This window comes from Erpetoichthys calabaricus, chromosome 3, assembly GCF_900747795.2.
Source record: "Erpetoichthys calabaricus chromosome 3, fErpCal1.3, whole genome shotgun sequence".
Lineage (NCBI taxonomy): Eukaryota > Metazoa > Chordata > Cladistia > Polypteriformes > Polypteridae > Erpetoichthys > Erpetoichthys calabaricus.
This window is the reverse complement of record NC_041396.2, coordinates 18860683-18883705: the sequence shown is the minus strand read 5'-3', so window position 1 is coordinate 18883705 and position 23023 is coordinate 18860683. Positions and strand designations below refer to the sequence as shown.

General features: G+C 41.4%; 1 protein-coding gene across 6 annotated transcripts in view; it reads left to right on the top strand.

Annotated features, from left to right (window-relative positions):
• LOC114647780 (uncharacterized) overlaps positions 1-23023 on the top strand; it is a 199827-nt gene that overhangs the window by 118184 nt on the left and 58620 nt on the right. For 3 of the 6 annotated variants that reach the window (XM_051924451.1, XM_028796410.2, XM_051924452.1), the window contains 2 exons: positions 8021-8065; positions 21548-21589. In XM_051924451.1, coding sequence (XP_051780411.1) covers positions 8021-8065; positions 21548-21589 — 87 coding nt within the window. The remainder of the gene's footprint in view (positions 1-8020; positions 8066-21547; positions 21590-23023) is intronic. The other 3 variants (XM_051924448.1, XM_051924450.1, XM_051924449.1) reach the window with 3 other exon arrangements.

Genomic DNA, 23023 nt, shown 5'->3' with positions numbered 1-23023 from the left:
ATGGGTGTTTTAGGGAGAAACCTTGTGTGGCCTTTGCAGAGCAGGATTTCTCCAATATTCACTACAGACATTTCAATGGGTTGCAGTGTCGACTGTAGTGTTGACTGATGCAATAAATAAGTCTTTACAGACTTGAGTCCAGAACAGAACTGACAAATACAGAAATGGCTGACTTATACAGAATGAAACAGCAGGAAGTGATGAAACAAGAAAGTGTCATTCTGGGATCGGAGTGACATCATCTGGAGGTGGGACCTTGAGGGGTGGAATCAGACGTGACATCGTAAGGTGTTCTTTAGTGGAAAGTAATTGCTGGATTGGTTCTTCAGTTGTTCTGCGGGTAAAAGAGGAGAAAGGGTTAGAGTACAACGCCCACCCATGGTCTGGCGGGAACATACAACTATTTGAGCCCGTAAACTGTCTCCCAATTGCATGCGTGTGACAGTGTACCTAAATGGGGGGTAGGGTGTTTTAAATGCATGCACATTAACTTTCATAAGTGCCACCCCTCAGATAATGGCGTCTTATGAGGCAACAACAACAACAACATTTATTTATATAGCACATTTTCATACAAAAAGTAGCTCAAAGTGCTTTACATAATGAAGAGAAGAAAAATAAAAGACAAAATAAGAAATTAAAATAAGGCAACATTAGTTAACATAGAAAAGGAGTAAGGTCCGATGGCCAGGGTGGACAGAAAAAACAAAAAAAAACTCCAGAGAGCTGGAGAAAAAAATAAAATCTGCAGGGGTTCCAGGCCACGAGACCGCCCAGTCCCCTTTGGGCATTCTACCTAACATAAATGAAATAGTCCTCTTTGTAGTTAGGGTTCTCACAGAAGGACTTGATGCTGATGGTCATACAGACTTCTGGCTTTTAATCCATCCATCATTTTTGGAACATCATGGTACTTAGAGTAGATGGTGGTGGTGCAAGCTACCACCAAAAGGACACCGGAAAAGGAAACAGAAGAGAGAGTAGAGGTTAGTACAGATTTTAGAGCCACCATGAATAGTTATTATAATGAATTGGATATACAGAGTATCAGGATTAAATTACAGTGAAGTTATGAGAAGGCCATGTTAAAATAATGTGTTTTCAGTAGTTTTTTAAAGTGCTCCACTGTATTAGCCTGGCGAATTCCTACTGGCAGGCTATTCCAGATTTTAGGTGCATAACAGCAGAAGGCCGCCCGCCTCACCACTTCTTTTAAGTTTTGCTCTTGGAATTCTAAGGAGACACTCAGTTGAGGATCTGAGGTTACGATTTGGAATATAAGGTGTCAGACATTCCGATATATAAGATGGGGCGAGATTATTTAAGGCTTTATAAACCATAAGCAAAATTTTAAAGTCAATCCTGAATGACACAGGTAACCAGTGTAGTGACATCAAAACTAGAGAGATATGCTCGGATTTTCTTTTCCTGGTAAGGATTCTAGCAGCTGCATTCTGCACTAGTTGCAAACGATTTATGTCTTTTTTGGGTGGTCTTGAGAGGAGTGCGTTACAGTAATCTAGTTGACTGAAAACAAACGCGTGAACTAATTTCTCAGCATCTTTCAATGATATAAGAGGTCTAAATTTTGCTATGTTTCTTAAGTGAAAAAATGCTGTCCTAGTGATCTGATTAATATGCGATTTAAAATTTAGATTACAGTCAACAGTTACCCCTAAGCTTTTTACCTCCGTTTTGACTTTTAATCCTAATGCTTCCAGTTTATTTCTAATAACCTCATTATATCCATTATTGCCAATCACTAAGATGTCAGTTTTCTCTTTATTTAACTTGAGAAAGTTACTATTCATCCATTATGAGATACAGGTTAGACATTGTGTTAGTGAATCAAGAGATTTGGGGTCATCAGGTGCAATTGATAAATACAGCTGTGTGTCATCAGCATAGCTGTGGTAGCTCACGTTGTGCCCTGAGATAATCTGACCTAATGGAAGCATGTAGATTGAGAAGAGCAGCGGACCCAGGATAGAGCCTTGTGGAACACCATATAGGATATCATGTGTCTTTTAGTTATAATTACCACAACTAACAAAGAATTTTCTCCCTGCCAGGTAGGATTCAAACCAATTTAAGACGCTGCCAGAGAGGCCCACCCATTGACTAAGGCGATTTTTAAGAATATTATGATCAATGGTGTCAAATGCAGCACTCAGATCTAGGAGGATGAGAACAGATAAATGGCCTCTGTCTGCATTTACCCGCAAGTCATTTACTACTTTAACGAGTGCAGTTTCTGTGCTGTGATTTGTTCTAAAACCTGACTGAAATTTATCAAGAATAGCATGTTTATTGAGGTGCTCATTTAACTGCATAATGACTGCCTTCTCTAGAATTTTACTTAAGAAAGGCAGGTTAGAGATGGGTCTAAAATTTTCAAGAGCAGAGGGGTCGAGATTATTTTTCTTAAGTAGGGGTTTAACTACAGCAGTCTTAAGACAGTCTGGGAAGACCCCCGTATCTAATGACGAATTTACTATGTCAAGAACATTATCAATAAGCACGCCCGATACTTCTTTGAAAAAATTTGTTGGTATTGGGTCAAGGGCACAGGTGGAGGGTTTCATTTGAGAAATTATTTTATGTAAATCAGGTAAATCTATCCTAGTGAAAGACTTTAATTTGTTTATTATGGGGTACTGGGGTTTAGGAGGATCCTTAGTGTTGGGGAGATATACTATGTTATTTCGAATATCATTAATTTTTTGATTGAAAAATACAGCGATAGCCTCACAGGTTTTACTTGAAGTACTTAGGAGGCATTCCTTTGAGTTACTTGGGTTTAACAGACGATCAATCGTTGAGAATAAGACTCTGGGATTACTAGCATTGTTATTTATAATCTTAGAGAAATAGCAGCGCCTCTCAAGACAGACTGTGTTATCCATCCATCCATCCATTTTCCAACCCGCTGAATCCGAACACAGGGTCACGGAGGTCTGCTGGAGCCAATCCCAGCCAACACAGGGCACAAGGCAGGAACCAATCCTGGGCAGGGTGCCAACCCACCGCAGGACACACACAAACACACCCACACACCAAGCACACACTAGGGCCAATTTAGAGTCGCCAATCCACCTAACCTGCATGTCTTAGGACTGTGGGAGGAAACCGGAGCGCCTGGAGGAAACCCACGCAGACACGGGGAGAACATGCAAACTCCACGCAGGGAGGACCCGGGAATCGAACCCAGGTCCCCAGGTCTCCCAAATGCGAGGCAGCAGTGCTACCCACTGCGCCACCGTGCCGCCCGACTGTGTTATTGTATTCTGTTATTTTAACTTTTAATATTTCATAGTGGATAGTTAGTTTAGTCTTCCTCCATTTACGCTCAGCTCTACGGCATGTTCTCTTTAAATCAGACACTCTTTGGGTCTTCCATGGTATAACAATGCTAGAAGATTTTTTAACTGTCTTTTCAGGTGCAACTATGTCAACAGCAGCTCTCACCTTAGTATTAAATCTTTCTACCTTATTATTTACATTATCCTCGCTATTATAGTTGGCACTATAAACGGACTGATTGCTTAGAATGTTTGTAAGTTTTAAAGCTGCTAATGAGTCAAAGAAGCGTTTTTTAACAATATGCTTCTCATGAGTGTTTTCTATCATTATTTCTATGTTAAAAAATAGAAGAAAACGGTCTGATAGACCCGTATCAATGACCTGCTTTATATCAACTTTTAGTCCTTTAGTAATCACTAAGTCTAACGTATGACCTGCTTTATGTGTAGGCTGATTAACGAGCTGTCTCAAATCAAAAGAGTCCAGGAGGTTCATAAATTCTTTTACTTTTTGGTCACACTGATTATCTATATGAAAATTAAAGTCGCCGACTATTAAGAGTGTGTCATAGTTCGTAATTAAAATTGACATCAAGTCAGAGAATTCCTCAAAAAAAGACGCGCTGAATTTAGGAGGTCTATACACGGATAATACTTGAACGTGAGAATCTCCATGAATAACAACGGCGAGATACTCAAAGGACTTGAATTTACCAAAACTGACATCTTTACATTTTAGCTGGCTTGAGTAAATGTTTGCCAAGCCAGCGCCTTTCTTTCCTTGGCGATCTGCACGAGTAAAACTGTAATCCGGAGGCGCAGATTCGATTAAAACAGCTGCGCCATCTGAGCTAAGCCACGTTTCACTTAGTGCAATAAAATCTATTTTTTTATCATTAATAAGATCGTTGATAAAAAACGTCTTGTTAGTTAAAGCTCTAATATTTAATAGTGCCATATTTAATGTTTCGGAGGGGCAGAGATGAGTACTATGTGCGTTAGGCACACATAGGCCACCAATGTTACCTGCTTGATCGCCATGTATGGCACACTGCACTGCACTGCTGCAATCGCCACAAAATATAGCCTCAGTCAGATAGCCAGGGATGGCAGCTGTCTATACTCAGTGGGTGTTTATCTCTAGGACTCACTAGCTCCCTGGAAATACGTTTGTTTTGTAATTGTGATATCTTAAGTAACCCGAAACTAGATAGATGTAATATTAAAAGGCGATATCCCTCCCTTAGTGATACAGCGATAAGAAATCACATAGGAGAAATAACTTAACTTCCTTCAATGATGATTTACGTGGCATAACAGACGAGGAAGCCAATGACAAGACTTTTCACCGAAGTGGGAGCTCGATGTATACAGTCTGCCATTTTCGTCGCTGCGCTGGTAGGATTTTCAGGGTTGGATGACGGTATCTCCCATCCGTCCGTCATCTTCCAAGGTGTGCCCGGCAATGTTCCAAAATTTTATACCCTTTCTTCATGTGCAGGCCCCCACATAGGTAAATCATGCCATTCCAAACAAGGAAAAGAAGGTCCAATGTCATGCTGACTCTGTCACACAGAAATAGTACAATGCCCATTTTTGTAGTTGTCCCTTTCTTGTCTGTATAGTAGTTATAGTTGTTACTAATTGCCACGGCCCACTTTCTTTCTAACTGCCTGTATTAAATAATAATAATATTTCTCTGTTTTCTGTATTAAAGAAATACTTTCAAATGATTTTACTTTTACAGAATTTTTTTAGCCTGTATTAAATACTGAAGTCTGTGAGGAATTCCTCCACTTTTTCCGTAACAAAATTAAAGATCTAAATAATTCAACTAACATAAATATATCATCTGTTTATATCTCTCCCTGTTTTCCCACTCCATCCAGCTCCTTCTCTAAGTTCTCACCAGTCACCTCTGCGTTTGTTAATAACCTGCTTTGTAAGATGAGGCCGACTACTTGTGTACTGGACCCCATCCCCACCACACTACTTAAATCCTGCCTTCATGCCATAATCCCGACTGTTACAACAATAATAAACTCATCCCTTGACACTGGCTCCGTGCCACTCACTTTTAAAATTGCTTCTGTAACCCCAATGTTAAAAAAGTCTGGCCTTGATGCTGACAATCTTAACAATTTCCGGCCTATTTCCCACTTACCTTTCCTGTCAAAAGTTCTTGAGCATGTTGTAGCTTCCCAACTCACCAATTACCTAACCTCTAATAATTTGATGGAACCCTTTCAGTCTGGATTCAGGGCGCGGCACAGCTGTGAAACTGCTCTGCTACGGGTAACCAATGATTTGCTTATGGCAGCAGACTCTGGACAAACTAGCATATTAATTCTGTTAGACCTCAGTGCAGCATTTGACACTCAGGTCAGACATGACATCCTACTGTCCAGAATGGAGAACATGCTGGGTATCTCTGGCACTGCCCTCCAGTGGTTCAAGTCCTATCTGAGTGATAGGCAAGAGTTTGTTAGTCTTGGCAACAGCAGATCCAGCTCAGCGCCAGTCACACAAGGAGTCCCTCAGGGCTCTGTCCTCGGTCCTCTGCTTTTCTGTATTTATATGCTTCCCCTTGGCCATATTATCCGTAGTTATGGATTGGGTTATCATTTTTATGCAGATGATACCCAGCTCTACTTCAATGTTAAAAGTGGAACTTCATCAGAGCTTTCTCAGCTCACAACCTGCCTTAGTGAAATTAAAACCTGGATGGAGCAGAACTCTTTAAAATTAAATTGCAATAAAACTGAACTCCTTGAAATTGGGACTAAAATGCAACTTAATAAAATGAGCTCCTTCCCAGTCCATCTTGGCAGTGATCTCATCAGACCTGCCTCTACTGTAAAAAATCTTGGTGTCATTTTTGATTCCTCCCTCACTTATTCCACCCACATAAATCACATTAAGAAACTTTCTTACTTTCACCTCCGTAACGTATCCCGTGTTCGCTCCTTCCTCTCCTTCTCTAATGCTGAGAAACTTGTCCCTGCTTTTATCACATCCCGCATCGATTATTGTAATTCCCTACTGGCAGGTGCCCCTTCTAATCTTATATCACAGCTCCAGCTTATTCAAAACTCAGCTGCAAGAGTCCTTACTCGAACCAGCAGCAGCGGGCACATCACACCCATCCTGCTCCGTCTTCACTGGCTCCCTGTGTCCTACAGAATCGAATATAAAATCCTACTAATAACCTACAAAGCTTTAAATAACCTCGCACCAAACTACATCAGTGACCTCCTCCATCACTATGTGCCTGCCCGCCCACTAAGGTCCTCTGATTCTGGTAATCTTGTTGTGCCCCTCACTAATCTACACTCCATGGGTGACAGGGCCTTCAGCTGTATAGCGCCCAGACTCTGGAATGACCTACCGAAATTAATCAGGTCAGCTGACTCCATGAATTCCTTTAAAAAACAACTCAAAACCCATCTGTTCAGGAAGGCTTTTAGCTCTACTTGACTTTATTACCTTTCTCTCAGTTTACTTCTCTGTCAAGATGCTCATGTAACCTGTATGTGTGTGCGAGACCATCAATTATGTTGTCTGTTTTTTTTTTTTTCAGAATTTACTGTCTTAATCTTCTTTATTTATTTATCTGGTTCGTACAATGCTATATACTGTATATTCTGCCGTTCTTTATTATATTCTGTAAGTGCCTTGAGCATGGGAAAGGCGCTATATAAATAAAATGTATTATTATTATTATTATTATTATTAAATAATTTTCAAATGATTTTACTTTTGTTTTCCTCATAACCCATTAAAATCCTTGCTTTATGTTTTTAACTTATGTCTCTACTTTTATATAATATATTGGTCTGGGTGTGTAGGGGACATGTATACATTTATATATATAGTAATATAGAGAGAGATTTTCTTTAATTGTTTTAGGCAACCCTAAAACCCCTGCAAGTGCAGAATACACCGTTTTTAATTTCTTCTTTTCAGCACACAGTGCACAAATCACTAACAATTACCACTACGGCTCAGTTTCTTTTTCTTCTTCTCTTTCTCTCTCTTTTCTTTACTGCCTACACTCCTCCATGCAAGCTCCGTCCACCACCTCCCGACTTCAGCTTCCGGAATGGAGTGAGGTGGCCTCTTTTATACTGCACCAGGTGCACTCTGATCTTCGTCCGGCAGCACTCCAGAGTGTGGCAGAAAAGCTCTAAGGGTCCCTGGAAGTACTCCACATGTTCCCTGATCTTCTTCCGGCAGCACTTCAAGTACTGCAATCCGTGGCTCTGGGACTGTCCTGGGGCCCCCTGGTGGTGACCACGTGCCCCAACAGGGTTGAGCCTTCCAGATCCAAGCCCGTGTCCCAGGGAGGCTGCCCTCTGGCGTCCCGGGGGAGGTATTGTTGTGGATATGTGCTCTCCTCTGGTCCTTCTATCATTGAGGCCTTCCGGCTGGGCAAGGATCCCAGCAGTCCGCCACAACAGTTATACTGTTATTTAAACATATGAAATTGTGCATTTTTGTGCATACAGTCCCTGGGTTTTATGTCAGATGTTGACTTAAAAGCTGATTGGTTAAATAACTAATTGCAGGAGCAGCACAAACCCAAATGATAGTGCGTCCAACTAGAGAGCGGCGCTGGTACTGCACAGGTTCAAACTGTCTGAAAATGTTTTGTGTCAAATTGTGGTTTTGTCTTCATGCCATTTGAGTAACGTTTTGTAATTATTACTTTTTCTTAGCAATCAGAAGCTCTCACACTCAAGTGTTCGATCAGAGTGGTACAGGTAAGCCATCTCCAGAGTTTGTCAGTTTGCTTTCCTTGTCTTTTATTGTCCCTATTGCTCTCCTGCTACAGATGGGCCTTCGTAAATTACCTAGAAACCCTCCTAGCCATCCTACCACTCACCATGCTGCACTGCACTGGCTTCCAGCTTGTTTCAGAACTGCCTTCAAGAACCTAATCATTCTCAAACTAAACACCACTTGTCTCTACTACTTACCCCATGCAAATAGGACACTGTACTACCAGAGCTCGAAAAGTTCATGTTTCATTGCAATACCATGGCAAGAAAAAGTCAATAAACTTTTTGGAATGGCACGGTTATCTGCAAGAATTAGTCATACATTGTGGTCTGATCTTCATCTAGGTCACAACCATAGACTAACAAAATACACTTCAACTTATAACAGACAATTGTAATGTTTCTTGTCTTTGTCGAACACACTCATCAGACTATCAAAATGTGTCTTGTGCTGTACTGTGTGTTGTTTTTACCCCATTATTTGACACCCATTGCATACTCAAACCTACCTGGATGGGAGTTTCTCTCTCTGTCTGAATTGCCCTTCCCAAGATTTCTTCCAATTTTTTTAGCCCTACAGAGTGTTTTTGGGAGTTTATTTTCTTGTCTTCTTAGTAAGACAAGGTGGGTGGGGGATGTGAAAAAAGCAGAACTTTTGAAAGCCCATTGAGGCTTTCCTTGTGTTAATTTGAGCTATACAAGAAATACATTGTTGTTGGTGTTTTTGTGGAAAAAAGTAAGCAAACCACTGGATTTAACAACTGGTCGAGTCTCCTTTGGTAGCAATAACCTCAAACAAGGGCCTCCAGCAGCTGCAGATCACACCTGAACTACATGCAGGAGGAATTTTAGACCATTTGTCCTTTCAAAACTGCTTCAGCTCAGCCATATTCCTAAGATGTTTGGTGTGAACGACTCCCTTGTGGTCATTCCATGGCATCTTTAATGGGTTAAGGTCTGGGCTCTGACTGGGCCACTCCTAAAGGTGAATCTTCTTTATTTGATGCCATTCTGTAATAGATTTACTTTAATGTTTGGGGTCATTGTCCTGCTGCATTACCCAACTTTTAGTGAGTTTCAGCTTATAGACAGGCACCTTGACCTTAAGTTGTAGGATACTGTGATAAACTTGGGAATTCATTGTTTCCTGAATGATGGCAAGCAGTCCAGCAAAGCAGCTCCAAGTCATGATGCTCCCATCACTAATTATAATAATACCAGTAACGGCACACTACACGTTATACACTTGACTTGAGCATTCCTAGTTTTCCTCCTCTTTCTCTGTACGTATAGCATTCGTTTGCTCAGAGGCTGATGTGCTTGCTGCTTCCTGAGCAGCTCTTAATTTCTCCACCCTAGCGGCCTGCTGTTTCTCTTCTTTCGTCGGCATCTTTTTGCGTTAAAACTGATTAACTCAGTGTTTGTGTTGCAATTACTTAGTATGTTTTCCATAATTTTTCACTTCAGCTGGCACTTAAGTCTTCAATCTGCCTCAAGAATGATTTGAGATATGAAGAGGTAGGGGAAGTGATGGCGAAGGTGGTAGGGAATGAGAACGGCGCCCGTACGCATGCACCGCACTGCCGCCCTGCTGGCCGCTGTCAAGAGTTGATTCTACAATAAAATAAAAATAAAAAGATGAATAACCTTGGAGGTCAATCATCACCTGAAAGCAGATAGTAGACGTCACGTAGTGTACGTGTACCAAATTTCAGGTCAATAATTCAAATGGTTTGCAAGCTACAGGTGATTTAAAGTCCTGGAGAGACAAATGGACAGCCACGGTAGCGTATTATATAAGAGGACTAATTCATTACCTTTATATAGCGTTTTTCTCACTACTGAAACCACTTTATCTAAACAGAGAGGAACCACTTCAACCAACACCTTTGTGTAGCACCCATTTGGATGATGCGACAGCAGCCATTATTGTGCCAGTACCCTCACCATACATTAGCTATTAGGTGGTGAAGAATATACCCAATTAGGCACAGGAATGATTAAGGGGCCATAATGGATGAGGCCATCATGAGCAATTTAGCCAGGACATCAGGATGCACCATACTCTTTTCAAGAGATGTCCAGAGACCACAGAGAGTCAGGATCTCAGTTTTATGTCTCATCTGAAGGACAGCATGGTCACTGCACTGGGGCATTGGGATCCACAGGGTTAAGTGACCCCTTGCTGGCCTCACCAACACCTCTTCCAGCAGCAACCCAAGTTTTTCCAAATTGGTCTCCCATCCAAGTACTGGCCAGGCCTTAACATGCTTAGCATCAGGTGGATGGTGGTATGGCTGCTGGCCGTTAATTGTACTTAATCGTTATTATGATGTTTTCATGTTGCTATGTGGTGACCTTTTTTACGCCATATGTACTGTTGCATATTTCTCCTGAACAATTCAGTTCAGTTTCATCAGTCAACAGAACATTTTCCCAGTAGCGTTGTGTAATATCAAGGTGGTCTGTGGCTGATCAGACCAACTTTCAGGTGTGAAACAATATTGTTTTGGAGAGCAGTGACTTCCTTCTTGGTGTCTTGCCATGGACACCATGCTCATAGATAGATAGATAGATAGATAGATAGATAGATAGATAGATAGATAGATAGATAGATAGATAGATAGATAGATAGATAGATAGATAGATAGATAGATAGATAGATAGATAGATAGATAGATAGATACTTTATTAATCCCAAGGGGAAATTCACATACTCCAGCAGCAGCATACTGATACAAAAAAAACCAATATTAAATTAAAGAGTAATAAAAATGTAGGTAAAAACAGACAATTACTTTGAATAATGTTAACGTTTATCCCCCGGGTGGAATTGAAGAGTTGCATAGTTTGGGGGAGGAAAGATTTCCTCAGTCTGTCAGTGGAGCAGGACGGTGACAGCAGTCTGTCGCTGAAGCTGCTCCTCTGTCTGGAGATGATCCTGTTCAGTGAATGCAGTGGATTCTCCATAATTGATAGGAGTCTGCTCAGTGCCCATCGCTCTGCCACAGATGTCAAACTGTCCAGCTCCGTGTCTACAATAGAGCCTGCCTTCCTCACCAGTTTGCCCAGGCGTGAGGCGTCCTTCTTCTTTATGCTGCCTCCCCAGCACACCACCGCGTAGAAGAGGGCGCTCACCACAACCGTCTGATAGAACATCTGCAGCATCTTATTGCAGATGTTGAAGGACGCCAGCCTTCTAAGGAAGTATAGTCAGCTCTGTCCTTTCTTACACAAAGCATCAGTATTGGCAGTCCAGTCCAATTTATCATCCAGCTTCACTCCCAGGTATTTATAGGTCTGCACCATCTGCACACAGTCACCTCTGATGATCATGGGGTCAATGAGGGGCCTGGGCCTCCTAAAATCCACCACCAGCTCCTTGGTTTTGCTGGTGTTCAGTTGTAGGTGGTTTGAGTCGCACCATTTAATAAAGTCCTTGATGAGGTCCCTATACTCCTCCTCCTGCCCACTCCTGATGCAGTCCACGATAGCAGTGTCGTCATCGAACTTTTGCACGTGGCAGGACTCCGAGTTATATTGGAAGTCTGATGTATATAGGCTGAACAGGGCCGGAGAAAGTACAGTCCCCTGTGGCGCTCCTGTGCTGCTGACCACAATGTCAGACTTGCAGTTCCCGAGACGCATATACTGAGGTCTGTTTGTAAGATAGTCTACGATCCATGCCATTAGGTATGAATCTACTCCCATCTCTGTCAGCTTGTCCCTAAGGAGCAGAGGTTGGATTGTGTTGAAGGCGCTAGAGATTTCTAGAAACATAATTCTTACTGCACCACTGCCTCTGTCCAAGTGGGAGAGGGATCAGTGTAGCATATAGATGATGGCATCCTCTGCTCCCACCTTCTCCTGGTATGCGAACTGCAGAGAGTCGAGGGCGTGGCATACCTGTGGCCTCAGGAGGTGAAGCAGCAGCCGCTCCATGGTCTTCATCACATGTGACGTCAGAGCGACAGGCCAGAAGTCGTTCAGCTCACTAGGACGTGATACCTTTGGGACTAGGGTGATACAAGATGTTTTCCAAAGCCTCAGGACTCTCGCCTGTTCCAGGCTCAGGTTGAAGATGCTCTGTAGAGGACTCCCCAGCTCCAACGCACAGGCCTTCAGCAGTCGTGGTGATACTCCATCTGGACCCGCTGCTTTGCTGGCACGAAGTCTCCTCAGCTCTTTGCTCACCTGCGCTGCTGTAATTGTGGGTGGAGATGTCTCTCTTATGCTGGTATCAGCAGAAGGATGGGTGGAGGGTGTAGTACTCCGAGGTGAGAGTGGGTTAGGGTGGTCAAACCTGTTAAAGAAGTTGTTCATTTGGTTTGCTCTCTTCACATATCTCTCGATGGTGGCACCCTGCTTCGAGCTGCAGCCAGTGATGATCTTCATCCCATCCCACACGTCCTTCATGCTGTTATTCTGCAACTTCTGCTTCATTGAATGCTTAATGTAGAGTAGACTCATGAACAAAGATGCTCATCTGTTTCAGTGATTCCTTCAAGCCTTTAGCTGTTACTCTGCTATTCTTTCTTGCCTCATTGAGCATTTTGCTTTGCACCTTTTCAGCCATCTTATCTGGCGCTCACTTCTTGGGAGAGCAGCCACAGTATTAAATCATGTCTCAATTTATACACAGTGTGTCTAACTCTGGACTAATGAATATTTAAGCTCTTTGAAATGACTTTGCAACCCTTTCTGGCTTTATACAAAGTAACAATTCTGGATCAGAGCTCTATTTTGTGAGGCCCACTTCACATCAGCAGATACTTCTTGTGAAGGACAAACTCAAAATATGTGAATCTTTTTTATTGGTCAAAGTAGCTCTAAACCACACCCCAAATCATTGTTCGGTGTCCAGGTTTGCTAACTCCTGACTCGGATTAGCTTTTCTTCAAGTCAAGTTTTTCCAACTTACACCGTGAATATGCACCAGAACAACACAACAATTTTTTTGTCTATTAGATAAACCAGACTGTTTGTTCATTATTGTAACATTGATGAAGATCAGACCATATTTTTAAGACACATTTATTCATACAGATGTGGAGAAATGAGTTTTTCCCCTTATAGCTCTTTGAAAAGGTGCTGCGGCCCTTCTGAAAAGTGATGACATGAAAAGCAATTGTCCCCTGTGTACCTGCTAGCCTTTGAGATGTCATTGAGTAAAGCAAAGCATGTGAGACAAGAGATCAAGTGTTGATTCTTCTACAAAGATCTTCTAAAATGGTCTGGACCTCCTAAATAACTGGATTTAAGTGATTTTTCAAACTCGCTGTTTTCTTAAATTCATATCACACATGTCACCAATCTTGCACTCAGCCATTCAGCTGATTTAAATGGAGGAAAGTCTCCTGTTTGGTGTCATTGTGTGTCCCTTACTGAACATGGACAAGAGAAAGCAAAGGAGAGAGTTGTCTGAGGGGATCAGAAAGAAAATGATAGACTAGCATGTTAAAGGCAAAGGCTAAGAAGACTATCATCTCCACGAAGCTTGATGTTCCTGTGAAATATTATGAAGAAGTTTAAGGTCCATGAGACTTTAGCCAATCTCCCTGGACATGGCCACAAAAGGAAAATCGACCCCAGAATGGGCAGAAGGAGAGTGAGAAAGGTAGACAAAAAGCCAAGGACAACGTCCAAAGAGATACAAGCTGAAAACCAAGGTCAATGTCATTAGTGTCTGATCACACCAATTCATTGCTTGACCATGACCATCCGTGACCATGAGCTCAACTGAAGAAGACCCAGGAGGACTCCACTATTGAAATAAAAACGTAAAAAAGCCAGCTTGGAATTTGCTAAAATGCATATTGACAAGTGTGACGGATGGCCAACAGCTGGGACACCGGCTGGGTGCAAGGACCGAGGGAGATACCGTATTCAGGACATTATCTCCCCCAAGACACTAGAGGGCAGCCCCCCTGGGTTGCTAGAACACAATGGATCCCTGTTGGGTATGTCAGAACTTCCAGTATGGAACAGCCCTGTTGGGTTCCGTGCATGCCACTAGGAGGAGCTACAGGTGCTCTAGGGTCATTCTAGAGCGAAATATCCTGCCAACTACACCAATGTGATAAAATATCAGGCAGCAGACTTAAAAAGCAGAGAAAAACATAAAAACACAGTTTACAAAGCAGAGTTCACAACTGAACTGGCTAACAAACTGAGATTGCTCTATAAATATGGTGGTAGAACTGATGTTGCAGGAATAGGACTTCTGGGTAGCAGAAATTATGTCAATAGAGTTGGCCAGAAGTGATGTCAGCAGGAGATGGATCAATAGTGATGTCACTATGAGTCAGGGTCCTTGCCTGGGCTGCAGGACAATAACAGGAGAGAGGGTCAGGTGAGAGCACCAACCCCTGGTCTGGCTGACAGATACCACTATTTGAGCCTGTAAAATGTTCACCATGCACACGTGGTGACACAAGCCATAATGCTTCTGTGAGAATGTCTGTTGGACAGATGAGACAATATTGGAGCTTTTGACAAGTCCCATCAGCTGTATGTCCAGAAACAAAAAAACAAAGCTTTCAAAGAAAAGAACACCAGACTCACTGTGAAACATGGAGGAGGCTCAGTTGTGTTTTGGGGCTGCTTTACTGAATCTGGCAAGGGGTGCCTTGAATCTGTGCAGGGAACAATGAAATCTCAAGACCATCAAGACATTCTGGAGTGAAGCGTCCTGCCCAATGCCAGAAAGCTCTTTCTCATTCGCAGGTCATGGACCCTCCAACAAGATAAGGAGCAAAGACACATAGCTAGAAGCACCAAAGAATAGCTAAGAACAAAACATTGGACTGTTCTGAAGTGGCCTTCTAGGAGCCCAGATTTGAATCCCACCAGACATCTACGGAAATAACATCTCCTTCAAACCTAACACGGCTGGAGCAGTTTGCTCAGAAAAAGTGGGCCGAACGACCTGTGGGCCAATGCAGAAGAGTCACGGAGAGCTCCAGCAATCGCTTGTTTGCAGTGATGGCCTCTGAAGAGTTGTGCAGCAAAATATTAAGTTAAGAGTCTCATCATTTTAGTCCATGCCTTTTTCATTTGTGTTATTATTTGAAATATTGAATAAAAACTCTAAAGCAGAGTCTGATTTGTGTTAAATAAGGATTAAACAATGATGGGGGCCAATGAGTTTTGTTAGCTTCAAGTTATTTCAGAGATGATTGTGGGTTCTCCTTTTTTCATGGAGGAGTGACAATAAATGTGTCCACATCTGTAAATGCAAGGTTCACCTAATTTTTCTTGCTTTTGTATCTCAAATAGAATGCTATATGAAAAGTTTTCAAATTTCAAAACCTCCCATTGAGAAAGAAATGTTGAATGTTTGAAATCAACTCCCTTAAAACAGAAATATTCTGTGTGACTTCAGTGACTAATTTGTTTACTTTGTCTAAAGTACCACAACCTTTCAACGTGTATAGATAGACAGGTAGAACTTTGTTTGACCTCAGGGGGAAATTTGGCTTTTTACAGAAGCTCTTTAAATAAATAAATACATAGATAAATAAATATATATGTATATATATCTGCGGTGGGTTGGCACCCTGCCCGGGATTGGTTCCTGCCTTGTGCCCTGTGTTGGCTGGGATTGGCTCCAGCAGACCCCCGTGACCCTGTGTTTGGATTCAGCGGGTTGGAAAATGGATGGATGGATGGATGTATATATATATATATATATATATATATATATATATATATATATATACACACACACACTGTGGTCTGAACAGACACAAGAATGACTAAAAAGGAAGAAAAATTTAAAAAAAGAAAGAAATGAAAAAAACTTCTGACTTGGCCATCTCAGTCCCAGTAAGGTGCTATACAGACGTTATGCTCTTGGTATAAAGGAGCCCCCATAGCGTTTTCTGACACACTTCTGTTGAATGATTTGTTAGCCGAAAGTCCTTAGTGTTGGTGTGTCAGAGACAGGATGTGTGTGTTCATAATGGCACTCAGTTTTTGTTTTAATTCTCTCCTTTACCACAACCTTCAGAGGGTCCACAGTGCATCCTATAACTGAGCCTGTCCTTTTATTATTTGCTTATTTGTTGTTGTCTTCTTTGTACACATGCAATAGTTGCTCCTAATGGCAACATACATTAGAGTTAGGCGTTTAAGAAAAGGTGTGGTGTGCACTTTGGACAGCTGGTTATACAGTCATATGAAAAAGTTTGGGACCCCCTCTTAATTCTTTGGATTTTTTGTTTCTCATTGGCTGAGCTTTCAAAGTAGCAACTTCCTTTTAACATCTGACATGCCTTATGGACACAGTAGGATTTCAGCAGTGACATTAAGTTTATTGGATTAACAGAAAATATGCAATATGCATCATAACTAAATTAGACAGGTGCATAAATGTGGGCACCCTAACAGAGATATGACATCAATACTTAGTTGAGCCTCCTTTTCAAATCTAACAGCCTCTAGACGCTGTCCTCCTATAGCCTGTGATGAGTGTCTGATTCTGGATGGAGGTATTGTTGACCATTCTTCATACAAAATCTCTCCAGTTCAGTTCAATTTGATGGACAGCCTGCTTCAAATCATCCCATAGATTTTCGATGATATTCAAGTCAGGGGACTGTGATGGCCATTCCAGAACATTGTACTTCTCCCTCTGTATGAATGCCTTTGTAGATTTCCAACTGTGTTTTGGGTCATTGTCTTGTTGGAATATCCAACCCCTGCGTAACTTCAACTTTGTGACTGATGCTTGAACATTATCCTGAAGAATTTGTTGATATTGGGTTGAATTCATCTGACCCTCAACTTTAACAAGGGCCCCAGTCCCTGAACTAGCCACACAGCCCCACAGCATGATGGAACCTCTACCAAAACTGACAGTAGGTAGCAGGTGTTTGTCTTGGAATGCGATGTTCTTCTTCCGCCATGCAAAGTGCTTTTTGTTCTGACCAAATAACTCACTTTTTGTCTCATCAGTCCAAAGCACTTTGTTCCAAAATGAGTCTGGCTTGTCTAAATGAGCATTGGCACACAACAAGCGACTCTGTTTGTGGCGTGAGTGCAGAAAGGGCTTCTTTCTCATCACCCTGCCATACAGATGTTCTTGGTGCAAATTGCACTGAATTGTAGAACGATGTACAGATACACCATCTGCAGCAAGATGTTCTTGCAGGTCTTTGGACGTGATCTGTGTGTTGTCTGTCACCATTCTCACAATCCTGCTCATATGCCGCTCCTGTATTTTTCTTGGCTTGCCAGACCTGCTGGGTTTAACAGCAACTGTGCCTGTGGCCTTCCATTTCCTGATTTCATTCCTTACAGTTGAAACTGACAGTTTAAACCTCTGAGATGGCTTTTTGTAGCCTTCCCCTAAACCAGGAGACTGAACAATCTTTGTTTTCAGATCTTTGGAGAGTTGCTTTGAGGATCCCATGCTGTCCCTCTTCAGAGGAGAGTCAAAGGGAAGGAAGCACAACTTGTAATTGACCCCCTTAAATACCTTTATATCTCATGATGTACACACCTGTCTATGAAGTTCAAGGCTTAACGAGCTCATCCAACCAATTTGGTGTTGTAAGTAATCAGCATTGAGAAGTGACAGGCATTCAAATCAGCACAATGACAAGGGGACCCACATTTGTGCACAGCCAGTTTTTCACATTTGATTGAATTTCATACAACTAAATACTGCGTCACTAAAAATCTTTGTTCGGAAAACACCGCAGTACTCAGATGTTCCTAGGAAATGAAAGACAGACCACTGTTATCTTTTACGTTGAAAGGAGAGTCAATTATTATACAGGCTGAGAGGGGTTCACAAACTTTTTCATATGACTGTATATAGTAGACATAAAAAGTCTACATATTCCTGCCAAAATCACAGATTTTGTGTAGCACAGGATTTTGTAGTTTTTTTTCCATTTTTTCACTAAACAGTTTCTGATTTGTCTTTACCTTCTTTGCATAGACTGCAATTTTGTAGTAAAGGTGGAATAAGTTCTGACAGGATTTCTTTTACCATAAACCTTTTTACAGTACCAGGATGTGTGTTGTGGTGGTTGTGTCTGGAATACTGCAAGGCCCCTGTTCACAATAGATAGATAGATAGATAGATGGATAGATAGATAGATAAATAGATAGATAGATAGATAGATAGATAGATAGATAGATAGATAGATAGATAGATAGATAGATAGATAGATAGATGTGAAAGGCACTATATAATAGATAGATAGATAAATAGGTAAGACACTATGATAGATATATGTGAAAGGCACTATAGATAGATAGATAGATAGATAGATAGATAGATAGATAGATAGATAGATAGATAGATAGATAGATAGATAGATAGATACTTTATTAATCCCAATGGGAAATTCACGAAGATAGATAGATAGATAGATAGATAGATAGATAGATAGATAGATAGATAGATAGATAGATAGATAGATAGATAGATAGATAGATAGATAGATAGATAGATAGATAGATAGATAGATAGATAGATAAGGCAGCTGGTAGGTGAACTCCGGAGTGTTTGGCCAAGTCTTGGGGTTGGCAGACTGAAGCAGTCGCTCCAGCTGATCAGTTTTTTGGAGCGGGAGTGACCGGCAGAGGAGATGACTTGCTGTTGAAGGAAGCGGCATTCGAGGAGGCTTTGGGCATGTTGAGCCCCAGCATAAGCTGGAGAGAGAACCCAAGTCTCGGTCTGGCTGGAGCCTTACGTAGCCGGGGATCGGATGGCTACCAGACCAGAATAGGAGGGAGCTGTATTTGCTGGTAGGGCGACTCCCCTGTTGCGGGGCCCGTATGGGAGAAGCAGGGGAGCTGCCAGTAGAAAGAAGAAAGCACCGGAGATTTAAGACAAGACTGCTTCCAGCCATTGTTTTAACCTTGTTTTAAAAAGGATTTATTTATTGGATTTTAACCTCCACACTTCACCTGTTTTAATGGATTATTTATTTAAGAACTATTTGAGACACTGCACTTAATTATTTGGACACTGCTTTTGGTTTTGTTTTAAATAAAAACACTGCACATTTTGCACCATCCCCTTGCTTCATTGTTGATGTTTTCACTGTCTAGCTGATCAGAGGCATTACAGATGGTGTCGGGTTTGAGAGCTCCCCAGGAGCCAGATGGGAGTATGGAGCAGAACCCGCATCATCACAAATGGATAGATAGATACAAAAGGCACAATATAGTAGATAGATAGATAGATAGATAGATAGATAGATAGATAGATAGATAGATAGATAGATAGATAGATAGATAGATAGATAGATAGATAGATATGAAAGGCACTATATGATAGCTAGATATGAAAGGCACTATATAGTAGATAGATACAAAAGGCACTATATGATAGATAGATATTACTTTGATTCTATCATTTTAAATGTTGTCTTCAGTTTGCTGTGTGATTGATGACTATGATGGTTTTTGTCTTCTCAGTGACTCTCTGGTGATTTTGCACTTCAGGATCTGAATTCTGAACAGATAAATAAATAGATACTGTATGTGCTTTTATTGTAATTACATTTAAAAACAACTAAGTGTGTAGTAGTTACTGCTATAAAGTATTTAAGAACACACAAGGACAAAGTATAAATGCATATTACATTGACATACAAATAAATAAGTAACAGTATTGTACTTCTGGCAGATTGAACACACCCATAAATCCAATATCCAACTCGCTATATCCTAACTATAGGGTCACGGGGGTGTGCTGGAGCCAATCCCAGCCAACACAGGGAGCAAGGCAGGAAACAAACCCTGGGCAGGGCGCCAGCCTACCGCAGGGCACACACACACACCCACACATTCACATACCAAGCACACACTAGGGACAATTTAGGATTACCAGTGTACCTAACCTGAATGTCTTTGGACTGTGGGAGGAAACCCACGCAGACATGGTGAGAACATGCAAACTCCACGCAGGGAGGACCATGGAAGCGAACGCAGGTCTCCTACACTGCGCCACCGTGCCGCCCAGATTGTACACAGTTAACACTATTTCACACAACAAACAAAATTACATCTAAATAAATATTTTACACGTAAGGCTCATAATAATCGAGTTATGGGCATCATTTTTAGTTAATTCAGTTCAATGATGGCTCTTGAATAGAAACTCTGTTTGAGTTTGGACATGTGGTTTTTTATGGCCCTGTCACGTCTCCCAGAAGGCAACATGATAAAAAGATGTCAAAGGTGAGTGGTGTCAATGCTGCTGGCTTTGTAAAGGCATCATAATCTAAAAATATCTTCTAGTGAATGCAAATAATGACAAATTACATTCTGTGCTGGGTTTCCTGCTCTCGGAAGAGGTTTTCTGTCTGCAGCCTTACGATTTGTTCCCACCTGTTGATGCAGCAAGACAGAACACTTTCGACAGAGCAGGGCAGGACAGAAGCAACAATGGAGACACACTGAATTTTTTTATTAAGTTGAGCTGCTGCTGTGACTTTTTGACCGGAGAGGTAGAGTGTGTTGACCATGTAATTTCCTCGGTCTTGTGGCTTCCCAGAAATGTAAAACTGGAGATCCTCTGCAGTTGATCCATTGATGCTAAAGAAAGATAAGTCATCACAGTGTCTCCGAAAATATTGGTTTTAGGGACAAAACCCTTAGCACATGTAAAAGCAGGCCTCATGTCAGAATGATAGGAACTGTTGTATTATTATGGGGTCATAGTTAAAGAAAGGAACCACAGAGAAAGTGAAGAGTGCCTGATGTGAAGCATGGGGGTTTGGGCTCAACTGGACAGGATTCTTTTGGAGAACACCATCATGCTTTGTTAATGCCCCCTCTCTTTGTTACACCCCTGACATTGTAGATCCTGCTTTTTGGTGCACCTCATCCTGTAAGGCACTTTATTAAAAAATGCTAAATAAAACTACTTTAATGCACTATTGAGAAGAACTAGGGACACTTCACAGACTTAAAGCCTGACCGGCAGTCTTGAATTTTCATTTTAGCAGCGTGCACCACCACTTAAGTGGATATCCATTTTGATCTGAAAGAGGATGTGAGCTCTTTTCCTGAATTCAAACTTTTATATTTAACTTGACATCAAAAATTGGAACTGAACCTTCTGTGGTTTTGCTCTTTTATTCCTGGAGACATTCACTTAATTCTTCTACTCAAGGACCATCCTTCCTTTTTTAAAAACTGCTTAATCCAATTCAAGGCCATGATGGGCAGCATGGGACACAAGCCCAGAACAAATTCTGCCAAGGCCCAGTCACTCATATTTAATACCACCTGGTCAACCAGAGCATTCAGAGGAGATTGCGTATTGACCTGAGGAGAACATGCACGTTCACTACAGATGTTGACCTGACTGGGATTTGAACCCAATCTCCTGGACGTACAACTATATCTAGGCACTGTTTTATATATCTGTATGATCTCCTATATCTGTACCTCACTGCTTAGTTTTACTGAAACTTTTTTTATTTTTATTTTTAGGACATTCCAAGCACCAGAGTTCAACTTCCTCACCACACCGTGGTATGTAACTCCTTCAGTTACCTTAATGTTTCTCTCAAGTCAATTGAGTTAATTGAAGTTTCTCCATGGTGTTTTCTTTATTTCTATCCTGGACTGCCCGTTCTTGCCAAAGTTCCTCTAATATCTCCTATGCCAGGAATTGGGGCAAACAAAAATACCATTTTGACAACTAACCATCAACACATCACAATGCTGTATGTTAAGATTTTGATGACAGTTTGCCATATTTAGTCTCACATTTCAGTGCTTCATGTGCAACATTTTGATTAACAGGTTGCATTGGTTGCTTGTGTAGGGGGTTTGAGGTGTCGTCCATGTCACAAAGAATCAATTAAGTAGTAGCAATGGATAAAATTTGCAAAGAATGTCATGTTTTTAAAAATATACTAGAAACCTTCTGTCCTCCGGTCCTGCCAAGACCAAGAATCCAGCAGCAGCAAGTTGCCCCACCACATGTGCTTGAGGCTTAGTGTCTACCAGGGCTGCCATTCTCTTTCTTCCATTCATGTAACCAGCTTCTGCAATTTGCTTCACACTCGGGAGATGTTGCTGCTCTTCTTTTTCTATCTGCTATTTCATCTTCTTGATCCGTTTCCCTGTGCAGTTTGCTGTAGGAAACACACAAGCCCCAATAACTTCATGGAGGTTGCTGCTAGCCATGTTGTTTGCTTCATCAGAACATATCATCTTTCTTTGTCAAGAGTATTTTTTCAAGTCCCGCCCTCCTCTCCACCATTTCCTGTTAACAACCCACGCCTGTGGTCCTCTCACCTCTCATTGGTGTGAATGCTTTTGTCAGACACAGTTCCTGCGCTCTCAGCTTTTATGAATTTTAATGTTTTCCTCACTTTAAGTTCCCAATAAAAGAAGACTTATTATGTCCAAATCTTATTGAAGAATTTCATCCCGAAGGGTTATCAACAGAAGAAATGAGTACACGGGCAATCCTAGCACCGAGAAACGATGAAGTCAAATTACTTAACATGAAAACTGTCGATTGGTTACATGGCAAATTGGTTAAATGCGTATCAATAAACTCTGCTGTAACAGTTGGTGGTGATGGTGCGGAAGATGAAAACCAACTTTCAATATCACGAAGAATATCTACAACCGTTAACACCATCAGGTCTTCCACCATCCAAATTACTGTAGAAAGAAGGATGTATCGTAATGTTATTGTGTAATTTATGTCTGAGTGATGAGCTATGCAATAGGACAAGATTAGTTGTATTCAAAATTGGTTGAACAATTCTGACATGTAAAGTTTTAACAGGCGACAAGAAAGGTAACGTAGTACATCTTCAGGGGATAACATTAGACACCAAAGGAGATCTTGATATGCCATTCGTATTAAAACGTTTACAGTTTCCCGTGAGTATAGCTTTTGCTGTGACAATTAACAAATCACAGGGACAAACATTTGAAAACGTCGGT